Here is a 13,934-nt window from a genome sequence, read left to right as displayed (position 1 = left end):
TTGATGTAGTTCGTAGTTTGATGGAGTCCCTTTTGTTTATTTTTGTTCTTGTTTCCCTTGCCTGAGGAGACATATCCAAAAAAATATTGCTAAGACATGTCAAAGAGCACACTGCCTATGTTTCCCCTAGGAGCTTTATGGTTTCAGATCTTAAATGTAAATCCACTTTGGGTTTATTTTTTATATGGTGTGAGAAAGTAGTCCAATTTGATTCTTTTCCGTGTAGCTGTTGAATTTCCCCAGCACGATTTATTGAAGAGTCTTTTCCCCTTTGTATTAATATAGTATTGCCTCCTCTGTTATAAATTAACCATATAGGTGGGTTCATTTCTGGGCTATTATTTTAACCTAAAAATAATTGTTTCAGTGTACCTGGAATTTGCTACTGTGCTTTACTAATGCTGACGTAAGTTTTTATTGAAAGTTGACTAGTCAAGACTCCTTGGGATGCAAGTGGCTATAGGTCAAACTAAAATGGCATAAGTGATAAAAATGTAATATATTGGCATGCATAACTGAAAGGTCCTGACGGTACGGAAGTTTAGACACTGTATGAGAACTTGATCTCCATCTCTTGACTGGGCTTTTGCTATGCTGGCTTCACTTTAGGCAGGTCCTTTTGTTACCAAGTCCAAGGTCATACTGCTCGCCATACTATAGGCCAGTAAATCTAGAGACGAGGTATTAGGGCAAGAAATAGTGACTTTTTCGGAAAGCCAGAGGACTGAGACTAGTCTTTTGGACTTGTGTCCAAAAGAGCCATCTTGCTGGGGTTTGGATGCTAGTTTCTTTTATAGAACATAGAAGGGAAGTGAAGCAGTAAAGTAAAAAGGACAATAAATTGTTGCAATTATTCCCTGGGATGTGGAATACAGACTCCCCAAGGGATGTGTTAATTTTTACTTTCCTGCAGCCAGGTGGGCCTGGTCAGGATATTTCCTGTGAGCTAAACAAAAAGTATTCTAGGTTAACACTTGGGTGTGGGAGGCAGGGTTCCCAGAAGTTGGCCATTATGTTTAAGCTATGGCAGGATCCCTTTAGTGATTAACTTGTAGCAAAAGCAATAGAGAACACAAAGGCTAAGGTAGAAGAAATGGATTAAATATGGAGTCAGATTTGTTCTACCCTGGTGGCTTAGCAGTATAAAGAATCCGCCTGCCAGTGCAGGAGACACAAGAGATATGGGTTTGATCTTTGGTTTGGGAAGATCCCCTGGAGTAGGAAATGGCAACCCATTCCAGTATTCTTGCCTGGAAAATCCTATGGACAGAGGAGCCTGGTGGGCTCCAGTCCATGGGGTCATAATTGGACACAACTTAGTGACTAAACAGCAAGAACAAATCATACTTTCTATCTGGAGCCTGTGGCAGCAGCATCTGGTTTCTGTTCTTGACTGCTTCCATTGGAAAGCTTCTCTCTCCCACAGAGGTTCCAGGTTTGGCTTTGATTCTGTACACTTAGGTCATATGGCTGTATCTGAACCAATTACTGTAGCCAAGGAGAAGGCCATGCCTATGATACATGCACAGCTCTGGAGCTGAGATGTAGGGTCAGTCCACTGGGGGCAAGTTATACATGATTGGGCTGAGGGGTTCCCCAGGAACATCAGATAGAGTAGAGGCAGATATTGGATTGGCAGGAACAGATGTCTGTTAAAGTGAGCTCTATGATTATTTTTATGGTCCAGGCTGATGTAAGTTATAATTTGTTATGAGAGTATTCTTAAATGGTCATATGAAATTGACATTGGTTCTGTTGAAAGTGTTTGGTGTTAGGTTCTTATGGCATGAGTAACATAGGCTGTATGACTCGCTCTAACCTCAACTCTACTGTGACTTTCCACAGACGCCCTGGATGTTTTAGATGCATCTACAATGCAATATGCTTTTAACGTTAGTCATGTCATTAAATTCTTGTGTTGGTTGTTGCTTGTGGCACCATCTTGGCAGAATGACACAGTGACTTCTGGGGCTTCCATTCTTAGCAGGAAATGCCTTCTCCTAGGTCCTGTTCTGGAACCCTAACGTATTAGAATCTCCCATAGATGAAGGTCTGGCATTCAGAAGTCATCTGAAATATTGCTGTGGCTTGATAGTATTTTTGACTGCCTTTAAAGTAAACTATTTAGAGGGAGAATATACAGTGACCAACTCAGTATGGGGAAACAGTTGAACATTTTGATACTTACCAGGTGTGTTGGGTCCATTAGTCAAAGCCCAGTCATACACCCTTGCAGAGGAAGCAAAAGGATGCTGGGTGGATTCCCATCGGGCATGTGTGTAGATTATGCTGTTAGCACAGGTAAAACTACTGTGCCTGGAGTCAGTCTCTTTTTTACCCAGCCCTTGTTTACTTAAAATCTGTTTCCTTTATAAAAGGTTGCTTTTATGTTCCTATTTTTAGTCATTTCTAGTTACACTTCCTGGCTTGGGCTTTTTCTTTTTGGTTGGTTGGTAGCAGTTGGGTTTTGTTATTGGGGGAAGTTGAAAGGAGGCGTGCATGTGCATGCACAGACGCACACAGCCACTTCCTTTTACATTCTGGGTTGTAGAAGTGCTTCAATTTGCCAAGACCAGCTGCTTCCTCATATTTCACTCAGAGGATCATTAGACAAATATTTATTGAGGTCTAGTATGTGCAAAGCACTGTATCCTCAAAGAAGTTACAGTGTTTATATAAAACATAATTATTGCTGCAAAAAATGCAAAGATTAAGTGCTGTGGGGACCTACAGCGGAGAGGAATGAATTTCCAGCTTGGACAGAGGGAAGACTTTGGAGGAGGTAGCACTGGAGTTGAGCCCTGCGGATAGGAAGGTTGAGATGTGCCAGTGTCACATGAGTAATAAATTCCCTGGGTGGTAAACTCATTAATAATAACTCTGAAACTGAGAACGGCCTTCAGGAAGGGTACCCGTGAATCCAGCAGAAGAGGTTTTAGGAACTACATTTCATTTCTTGTTGAAACATCAGAAGAGTTGCCTTTACACATCCTCGCTCATCACTTCCTAGTTCTATGCTGTCCTCTTGATTAGTGAAAACTGGGCTAATTTTTTAAAAACGAAGAGCAAAATGAGATATTTCTGGAGTCCAGATTTTTTTCAAAAAGTGTTGTTGTTTTGACTCAACAGAAGGACAGGTTTGCACTGCTGCCCTAAAATTCTGAGCAGTGATCCCAGCAGGCTGAGATCTGTTCGTACTTATACTTGCCCGCCCTCCACCCCTTCCAATCTTGTAGACAGAGAAGTGTTGATTCACATGTGCAGAATATGCTTAAACAAGGACAGGAAGCAGTTTCCTTCCTAAGAGTTTCAGGTACAAGTTATAAGTAGACTCTAGATGATAGATATACCAGAGAATCTCAGAGATGAATTTTGGATTTTTTACCCCCATATTCTTGGGTGATTCATCTGGGGCCGCATCTTGGAAGGAAAACAATACCACTGTCAATTCAGGTGATATTTTAATAAATGGGCTTCCTGTTTCAACTTCAGTGAGTTAGATAGGCTTACTTCAGTGTTGGGTGTTTTCTTTTTTTTTAGAAATGTATTTATTTTAATTGGAGGCTAATTACAATATTGTAGTGGTTTTGCCATACATTGACATGAATCCGCCACAGGTGTACATGTGTTCCCCATCCTGAACCCCTCTCCCCACTCCCTTCCCATCCCATCCCTCTGGGTCATCCCAGTGCACCAGCCCCGAGCACCCTGTCTCATGCATTGAACCTGGACTGGGTGTTTTCCTACAAGTACTGTATTTTAGTTTTATAGGGAAGTACAGTACCCACACTTGTTAAACAAATACCAACAAAAGCACTGGCTGAAGTGTCTTTCAAAGCTTGCTCGTCTTGTTTCCTGAGGTTTCTGTCTTTCCCTCCTCACTGGCTGTTTTCCTTTCAAACCTTAAAGTAAAAAAACAGTCAAGCAAAAAGGACTTTAAGCCTCCTGACCCTGTAACCTTCTGTGCCTCTCTAACTTGCTATGGATCCAGAGCCTTGTCAGGAGAACTTTTTTGTGATATGTCTTAACTTCTTTGATTATTTTTAGGTCCTGGCTTTTGTAAAGTAGATTTTCTTGCTCTGTGGAAATCCCTCCCCTGTTGCAGTGTTCTGCGATCCCTCTGTTTTTTTCTCTTCATGACTAAGCCAAAGGCTGTGTGAACAGAGGCCACATACTCAGGCACCCATGAGCTGTACAGCCTTACCCTGTCAGCACTGGGATCTTGGTCAGTGCCCTTACTTAAAAATGAAAATACAGACTTGTACAAAGCTTAAGGGATCTCTTTAAAGTTATCTGAAAGTTAATGTAATGACCATATTTAGAACCAGCCTCCTAATTCTTCATCTCACAGTGTTGGAGAATAGAATTTTAAAATTGCTTAATGAGCTTCTGAAGTGGGAGAGCAGTATTTTCTAAAATTGACTGTGATTGGTGCTTATGGCAGTTTCTCCATTCAGATGGCCAGAAGTGAGTCCGGATGTTAGCTGTCATAACTAATTATCACTTGAGGTTTTTGCAGTGTTCTCTTTGATGGCTGTTTATTTCCAAGTAATAACTGTACTTGAGTTTTTAAGTCCAGCCCTTTAGATAAGTTATAATCTGTTCTAATTGTGAAGCATGTGGGCTGTATTAAGTAGAGTAGTAAGTGAAAAGATACTTTACAGGGTAGGTGGCAGTTCAGGTCAAGAATGAGACCTGGTGAGCCTCAGGAGCCTCGGACAAGGGTTCATTCATCCTTGGCCACTGACTGACTGTGTCAGCGTGGACAGGTCACATCCCATTCAGAACAAACAGCAACAAATAATTCCATGTGATACCTCTTACCCATCTCTGAACTTTTGAGGGCAAGAATCTTGTCTTTTTCACCTTGCATTCCTAGTACCCCAGCACACATGGTAAATGACCAGTCTGTTAAATGAATAATTTTTTTCTGTGTCTTTAGGTTTTCCTTTCTGTAACATGTGAAAAACAGTTCCTCCCTGTTACTGACTCCAAGCTCAGACTGCGCGCCACACCACAGGCCAGTTAACTGACAGACAAGGTGTTAGGGCAAGGAATAGCTACTTTATTTAGAAAGCCGGCAGACCCAGAAGATGGTGGGCCATCTTTGTCCCAAAGAACCATCACTCAGGTCAGAATTCAGGCTTCTTTCACTCCAAAAGGGAAGGAGGTGTGGCAGATTGTTACAAATGTCTTGGTACTGCAATCCTTTGTTCTTGGCAGCTATCCATGTAGGTCCAGTCACAGTGTTCCTATAAGCCTCCAGGAGACAATTATAATTTTCTGTTGTAGAGCTATTTCTCTCTATATGAATGGGAAAGTGTTACACCTTTAAAGGTCAGAGTCTTGAGAATCAACATCATTTCAGTGTATAAGCAACACCCCTTTACAGAGGTGCCGCACCAGCATGACTAAGCACGGGCTACAGAGCACAAAGGTTAGAGCCAAAGGAACAGATTCAACATGGAGTCAAGTTTGTTCTCTTTTGTAGAAGAATAAATGTGATAACAGATGTAAAAAGTCTTTTGGAAAGTACTTTTGGAAAGTACCATAGGCATAAAGGTATTACTCCTTTAAGCTGTGAGAGGACCAGTGCAGGGCAGTGAATTAACTGAGGGGGAAACCTTGAGTATCTCTTGAATGTAACAGAATTGAAAAACTTTTTCCCTTCAAAGACTTTATCTTTGGATAGGAAACAGCATCAATAAGGTGGTTTTGTTGACTTTCCTCTCTGAGTGTAGATCATTTAAAAGATAAAAAATGTGAAAACATTCCAGGAGATCTGTTCTTAGTATTCCCGAGAGTTTGCTCAGTTTTGCTTTTTATATAGTTGTGTTACGTTGGAAATCCTGGTTGAAACAAAATTTTCATTATTTAGCTATTTTATGATTATTTAAAGCATTTTTTTTTTTCTGTCAGCTTCCCCCACCCACTCCCAGTGTGATTTGTTGTGTAATAGAGACATAACTTCTGTAATATCTTTCTGGAAAGATAACTTTTTGTTATCAACATTAAAGAATCCTTAGTTGTTTATTAGAAGAGTTTTTACAGGTATTTCTTGAAAGTCCAACCTGTCTCCTTAGAATCAGAAATAGAAATATTCTCATTGGAGCTTTCTCAGGGAATAGGATTTGGTAAGCGAGAACATCAAAAGATTCATGCAAAGATATTCTTTTTCTTGCCACTTTGATTTGTCCTACAAATTATCTGCTCCTAAAAGATTAATGGAGAGCAAGAAAAATTAAGATTACTAATTAGTAAAATAAATGAAAGTTGCTCTATGATACGTATTTACCCAAATGTGTGATTTGTTACAAATGTAGACTATGAACTATAATGAGTCAGTGCTTTTGTTTCTTTAGATGGGTAGCCTATGAAAATCCTGACTTCACAGGAGAACAGTACATACTGGATAAAGGTTTCTATACCAGCTTTGAGGACTGGGGAGGCAAAAACTGTAAGATCTCCTCTGTTCAACCCATATGTTTGGTAAGGAGTTATATTTTTCTATGAGAACATTTGCCTGAATTTTGGATTTCCTTAATGTGTGCTTCTGGTTCATGAAACATTTTATTATAGAAACTATCCTGAGATTATTTTTAATGGTAATAGTTAATGATATAGAGAAAAAACTTTCAAGATGTCTACCCTACTCATTTCCTTTTCTCTTCCCTTTAAAAATTCTTAGGATTCTTTCACTGGCCCAAGGAGACGAAATCAGGTAACTTAACAAATTCTCTATTTTTCATAATTAGAAACCTTCCATTGAAAAGCTGAATTTATGTGTAAAACATAATACATTTAGGGACATACTGTTTTACCCATTTTCATGCCTGAAAGCAAAACCGTATTTTAAAATTAGATTTCAGTTTACAGTAAGGCTTAATTAGGGGGCTTCCCAGGTGGCTCAGTGGTAGGGAATCCGCCTGCCAGTGTGGTAAAGAATCTGCCTGCCAATGCAGGAGATGCAGGGAGATCCTGGATTGGGATCTCTGGGTTGGGAAGATCTCTTGAAGGAGGAAATGGCACCCCACTCCTAATATTCTTGCCTGTAAAATCCCATGGACAGAGAAGCCTGATGGGCTACAGTCCATAGGGTCAGAGAGAGTCAGACATGACTGACCAACTGATCATGCAAGGCTTAATTGATAACACTGACCCATATCTAAATACTTCTTATACAATGTTTTTATATGTTAAGTTAAATTTTATATCATTACAGTGGATTATTTATGTTAATATACTGGGATTAGTATTTCAAACAATGGCATATAGTTATTGTGGTAAACAATAAAATATATTTTCATATTTGCTGTGTCTGCATTAGACATTTTATATGGCTTCTTTTATATGGTCTCTCACTTAAGCCTTTGGAGTGCTGACTCGCTACATCAACTGAAGTGTTAAATTCATTATTTAAGACTTTTTAATGTAAGTGTTCAGACAGCCATAATTAGAGAGGCACAAACGCCACTGTAGCCTCCTTTATTGGCATACACAGAGTCTAACAAGTCAGCAGGTGACTTCCACTGAGGGAGGAAAACTGCACTACATGTTTCCAAAATAGTTTCTTATAAATGATAGGCCTATAAACAATTACTTTTGGCCACAATAAAGCTTTAAAATGCCGCACAGCTTGTTAGGACAGGATAGGATGTTCTGTAGAAAGCTGCCTCTATTGTTGGACTGTCCTTTGATGACTCTGAATTAAACAGTCGTGAGTGGTGCAGCCAAAATACTTCTAATTAATATAGATACAGAAAATTAAAGGATTTATAAAATTCACACCAGTTTACTGTAACAAAAGTTAACAGGTCGTGTTTGGTCATCATTTCAAAGGCTGAATGAATATACTTAGGAATATAATTTTACTTGTTTCTGTTTACTGTTTTCAAAGATTCACTTGTTTTCGGAACCACACTTTCAAGGTTGCAGTCAATGTTTTGGAGAAACAACAAGTCAAATTGATGATTCCTTCTCTACCAAGTCTTGTAGAGTTTTAGGAGGCAGGTAAGCAAAACAGTGGACTGGAAGAGCCCAATCAGTGTGGGAAACAGGATTCACACCAGCATGTAAATATACCTGTAGGTGCTTGGCACTATAAAACCACCAAATAGTGAGTACTGAAGTATACTTCAGAGCACTGGGTGCTGGACGTCAGAGGACACAGGCATCAATCTGTGTGGGCAGGAGTTCAACGTCATCCCCTCATTGTGCAGTGGGATTGAGGCCAGGTTCTTTGCACTGTAGTTCTCTCCTGTCATCTGTCAAGGGATTCTAGGTCATCTCCAAGGCTCATCCCAAGGTAGATTTGTTTACAGGTCGGGAGGAGGAAGGTGGGCATTCTGAATGTTAGGCAAGTGCATGGCTGGACTGGAGTGCTGATGAGGGGCACGCTGCCCTCACTAGCTGGGTGGTCTCTGTATTTGGGGAAGGGGAAGTGACTTTGGACAGGGAGGGTGGACTCAGATGACGACTTCCCTCAGCATGTGAGCTTAGACGGACACCACGGGATACACAAGACAGGCCAGGCAAGGAGTCCAAGCCAGGAGAAGGGATCAGGAAGCCTTTAGAACAATCTATGCAAAAGGTGATGAAGAATTAAGCCAAATAATAATAATAATAGCAGTGTTAGTAATGCCTTTAATCATACACTGAGGATTAGTGTATGAGAAGCTTCAAGGGCTTGACAAAACCACTTTGGCCTGGAGTAGAATGGTGGCACCATGAGCAAGGAATGCTGGAAGGTGGAAAGGTGAAAGAATGAATCATTACATGGAGAAAAACAAATTTATTTCCCAAATGCAATGCAAAGTTACTATGATTATTAATTTCCTACAAGATGAAATGCAGTAAATATATCCAGACATTTTTGAAGAGAGAACACCGTTAGCCATAAGCAGCATTGTATTTATTGAATGGCAGGTTACCTCTAAAAATCAGACTTTTAGACCAGGAAGACTCAGATTACACTGTACATGTGTGTGGTTTTTCCTTTGTAGCTGGGTTGCATATGATGGAGAAAATTTCTCTGGTAATCAGTACGTGTTGGAGGAAGGCCACTATCCTTCGCTGTCTGCAATGGGATGCCACCCTGGAGCAACTTTCAAGTCTCTTCGTTTTATAGATGTTGTAAGTACATCAGGGTGAATACAGTGCTAACAGAGATACAAAGCCGAGTCAGAGCAAGGGCACCGGCAGGTAGACTTCCTCATGGACAATTTGGAGGCAGAAAAAAATAATTACATGGTCTCTTTGAAGATCTTTAAAATGTAAATTGGTTTCATTTGCTGTTTTCTCAGACTTGAGGGGCAGGCAGTGTTGGGTCAGCCTGGTGCACTCTCATGGGCTAGTTCAAGGCCCTCTGGCTCGTTTTTCCATTTCATACCCGACCCCTATATCTATACCTTTCCCTTTACAGGCACCCATTCTAATGTGTTTGGGGTACAGCTTGGATATTCTTATAAAATGTATGTTTTATAAAAATATGCATAAAGGCTTTTATTTTATATACAGTATTATGCTATAGTTCTCGTGTTATAAACATAACTATTTACATTAAGAATTTTTGAGTCATCCATTATGCTGTATGTATGTCTAGAGTCTAATGTGTGTACATGATGTAATATGTACATACAATATGTAGTCAATAACCAGATGTACATACAGCATAATGGATCACCCTGAGAGGGAGTCTTTGGGGAACACAGATTAAAGGGGAATATACTGGACTTCATGTGCATGAGTATGCAGTTTCACCAGGTACCACCCAATTCCACCACTTTACATTGCGGCCGGCAGTGCATGGGGGTTCCTATTTCCGGTATCATTGTGATTCCTGAGTATTCTGACATTCTAACTTTTGTCACTTTGAAAGAATGGGGTAGAGAGTATTCTCTTTGTTAGTTACTAGTCACTTGGATTTCTGCTCAGTGAATTGCCTACGTATATCCTTTGCCCAGCTCTTTAGTTTTCTGTCATTACTGACTTGCAGAAATTCCTTATAGGTTTAAAATCTATTTATTCTGTTGTTTCAGAGATTTGTAATCAAATTACTTCCCCCAGTTTATCATGTATGTGCTAATCCAGATTATAGTGCTCCTTTTTGACCAGAAATCGTTAATTTTGACACAAAGCAATATTCAATAGAACAAAACTATAAGAATAAGGTTCAGATGTTAAAAGTCTGGGGTCTGACAGTTTGGGAAACATGTTAGTATTTGGTAGCTGGTAAAAAGCTTGCAATGTATAGTTAGTGATTGTAGTGTTAAAGGTAGAAAGAACATATGTGTGAGTTGGCTTTTTCTCATCCCCTCCTGCCCTTTCATATAACAAAAATGTTGACCTTGCTTGAGATGTGAAAATAGTAGCAGTGGAATATGGGATGATGTGTAAGATTCATTAACTTACAAATAACAAAAAGCCTAAAAATTGGATATTTAACCTGCCTGGAGTTCTAAGAGCTACCTACAGATATTGTTAAGAATAATAAAAACAAACACACTTCAGAGGTAAAGCTTTCAAATGTTTTCCTTCAGCCAGAACTTAGTACATGTATGCTCACATAATTTTTGGCACTGATATTCTTTTAAGTTTTGATTATGAGGAAATGTACATTTTACACCTATTAAGAACATATGTTTTAACTGTGACATAATCAAAATCGTTAGGTGGTTGTCACTAAATTAGAGTGCTTGGTATGTTTTGGCATACCGTCTCAGACAAACGTGCAGTGAAAGTACAAAGTAGTAATACTACTACAGTTTTCCTTCTATGTTTAACATAATTCCAAGACCATATAGACTGCCTCTGCACAGATCTGTTGTGTTTATGTGCTATGCCTTGATGTGTAGAAAGACCAATAAACGAAGCAGTAAGATACCACACCCTTGCCACAAAACTTTTAAGCTGGAGAATTTTTGATTTATCATTTTATGATTTTAGGATTATTATCACTGGAGCTTAGTCTAGGGTCATAAAGGTCTGTGATTTGAAAAACAAGCACCAACAGCCAACTTCTCTGAAAATCAGTGGGCTTCTATGCTGTCGTCCTCTTTAAGTGATCATCTGAACATGGGGCTCCCATCCTGTTTTTTCCCTCTTCCTAACAATTATTCCTACAGGACAGTTTGGCAGTATACAGAATCACTGTCTCATTGACAGTTAAAAAACCACCACCACCAAAAGACATTTAAAAATGCATTTAAGTGGAAGGCTCCTTCATCGGGCCAAGTTGCCACTCGACCCCAGAGATCACTATAGCCCCCAACCCCTCACCATTTATATCTCCTTGGCTTTCTAGCTCCTCCTAATCTCAATAGAGAACAGCCAAGTTGAAAATAAATTCCATTAGAATTGACAGTCCAGGTGTACACAGCTATTTCTTTATGCTTGGGCTGTTTTCCCCATTTTTTTGGGGAAAAAAAATTTTATATTCACCTACCTTTCTCTGCAAGGGGAAACTTTCTGGCCTCCATTTTTCCTCTCTCTAGCTCCGGAGCACATAAACACCCAGACTTTCTGAGAAAGGGAACTTATGAGCCGTCAAAGCTGGCCAGATATTGTGCTTTGTCTTTTAAACAAGATGATTTTCACATGAGCTCAAGTTACCATCAAGGAGGAGTAATAAAACATTATTTTTGTTCCTAAATAGGAATTTTCTGAGCCAACAATTATTCTTTTTGAAAGAGAAGACTTCAAAGGAAAAAAGATTGAATTTAATACAGAAATAGTTAATCTCCGATCCCTAGGATTCAACACACACATACGCTCTGTCCAGGTGATTGGTGGCATGTAAGTGAGTTACCTATTTGTTTATTCAGTAGACTTTAAAAATTAAGTTTGATCATATTTCTTTTCTATGTCACCTTAACCAAATTGATGTATAATCCCTTATTTTCTGTAAGGGTTAGTATTTATGATCCCTCATAGTATACTTTTCCCATTTGGAAAAGCCATGTGTGTGGCATCATCTCTTCATCTAGATTTTCAGTTGACTTAAGCTAAGAACTTTAACATTTCTCAAAGTTTCTAGGTGAACACTGTAATAAATCTATTAAGTATTTTTTTTAGCAAGTAGGAAAAAAGAACTGATTTTGCTTATCCCTTTGAAAGACCAAGTCATTTAATTTTAGAGTAAGGGCTGCGATTTTCCTTCAGCCAGGAGTGACCAACAGATGCTATATGCTAAATGATTAAAGGTCAACATGAGAAGATTTTTCTCAGCTTTGAATAATTCTGAAATCAAGACATAAAAAATGAATACAGACTATCAGTGTAATATGTTTTTAAGGAGGTGTTTTCATTCACTCACCAAAACAATAGGTATAGTCTGAAGGCATCAAACATTGGAGTGAACTATGGCTATTTAAAAAACAAATTCAGGTTATTAGGGTGGTAGAGTTATACGTGACATTCTTCCCCAACAGGTTTAAATTAGTGTTTTGTTTTTATGATAAAATAGCTAAGATGGTAACATTTTAGAGTTCCGGGATTAAAAACAGAGAACATTCTTCCTTGATATATAATACGTCAACCCAAGAGGAAGGCTGCTTGCCTGCTGGTCTGTGCTGGAACCCATACTTCATGTGTGGGTATCACAGCACTTCTGGGTGGAACAGACCTGAGCAGTTTAGGTCTTTAGCAGTTTTCTGGACTGAGGAAGATTATTCTCATTTTAAACAAAATTTTATTATTTATTTTTATCTAATCCTTATGGAACGCTTACTATGTATATGAACTTTACGAGTATTAACCATTTAAAGCTCACAGGAAGTACTGGGCTGTCCTGCTAAAAGACTAGCTTTAGCTCATTGCCTTACTGGAAAAAAAACCTACCGACTTCTCTTCAAGAGTGGAACTTTGGGGCATAAATACTCACGTACCATGAATTTGTTATTTGTCAAGAAATGGGTGCTGTAACTGTTTTTGAAAATAAAGTAGTTTCCTTTTTTTTTATATCCAATGTATATTTCAAGTATTATATAAAAGCTTAGCCTAAAAATCGAAACATTCTGAAAATATAATTGGAGCTCATTGTCAAATGGCCATTGCCACTTACTGAAGTCCTCTCCTTTTGTTTTCCAGATGGGTTACTTACGAATATGGCAATTACAGGGGCCGACAGTTCCTACTGTCACCAGCGGAAGTGCCTAAGTGGTATGAATTCAGTGGCTGTCACCAAATAGGTTCTCTACGACCTTTTGTTCAGGTATTTTCTTCTTCTGGGTGTTTCGAATAGACTGTTCTCTGAAATTTTTTTGGTAAATAACTTTTTAGTTTCAATTAGTTTGAAATTGGCTTCTCTCCCACCCCACCCCGTGAGAATTTCTGAATTTGGGCTATGTTTCTGGTGCTAAAAGCAGTTATGACTGCTTCAGAAATGTTATGACATCCAACATCAAAACGTGGTATGTCCCAAGCCCTGGCTTGTCCATAGGCAGCTCCCAGCCCCAGGCTCTCTGAAATTCTGTCACTCTCTCTTCATTGAGAAAATCCTAAAGCCTCTGAAACTCTGACACAGCAGTTATTCCTGACCCAGCCTCATTCTGGATTCTGCCCCTGCTGCTGATGCTGTTCAGTGCTTGTAAAATGCGTGTCAGTGACTATCGCGTGGGTTCTTATCTTCTAGAAACGAATTTATTTTAGACTTCGAAACAAAGCAACAGGGTTATTCATGTCAACCAATGGAAACCTAGAGGATCTGAAGCTTCTCAGAATACAGGTCATGGAGGATGTCGGAGCTGATGACCAGATCTGGATTTATCAAGAAGGATGCATCAAATGCAGGGTGAGCTTTGGGGTTAGACCAGGGTCTGTAAGGGCATCTCTCTTCAAGTAGATGCTACTTGACAATTTCCAGAGCTCTTTTGGAAATAAGTTGGAACATTTTTCATGAAAATACATCTTAGCTCTGATAGAAATAGTCAAGGAAC

At 39.2% G+C, this 13,934-nt stretch overlaps 1 protein-coding gene across 1 annotated transcript in view; it reads left to right on the top strand.

Moving 5' to 3' along the window:
• The window catches only part of CRYBG1 (crystallin beta-gamma domain containing 1), a 233,113-nt gene that overhangs the window by 210,825 nt on the left and 8,354 nt on the right, over positions 1-13,934 (top strand). The window contains exons 14-20 of the mRNA XM_061427682.1: positions 6,363-6,489; positions 6,689-6,721; positions 7,898-8,010; positions 9,003-9,132; positions 11,654-11,793; positions 13,087-13,210; positions 13,631-13,789. Coding sequence (XP_061283666.1) covers positions 6,363-6,489; positions 6,689-6,721; positions 7,898-8,010; positions 9,003-9,132; positions 11,654-11,793; positions 13,087-13,210; positions 13,631-13,789 — 826 coding nt within the window. The remainder of the gene's footprint in view (positions 1-6,362; positions 6,490-6,688; positions 6,722-7,897; positions 8,011-9,002; positions 9,133-11,653; positions 11,794-13,086; positions 13,211-13,630; positions 13,790-13,934) is intronic.

Source organism: Bos javanicus, chromosome 9, assembly GCF_032452875.1.
Source record: "Bos javanicus breed banteng chromosome 9, ARS-OSU_banteng_1.0, whole genome shotgun sequence".
Taxonomy (NCBI): Eukaryota; Metazoa; Chordata; class Mammalia; order Artiodactyla; family Bovidae; genus Bos; species Bos javanicus.
Note: the sequence above shows the minus strand (reverse complement) of the source record. Positions and strands in the feature narration are given on the sequence as shown.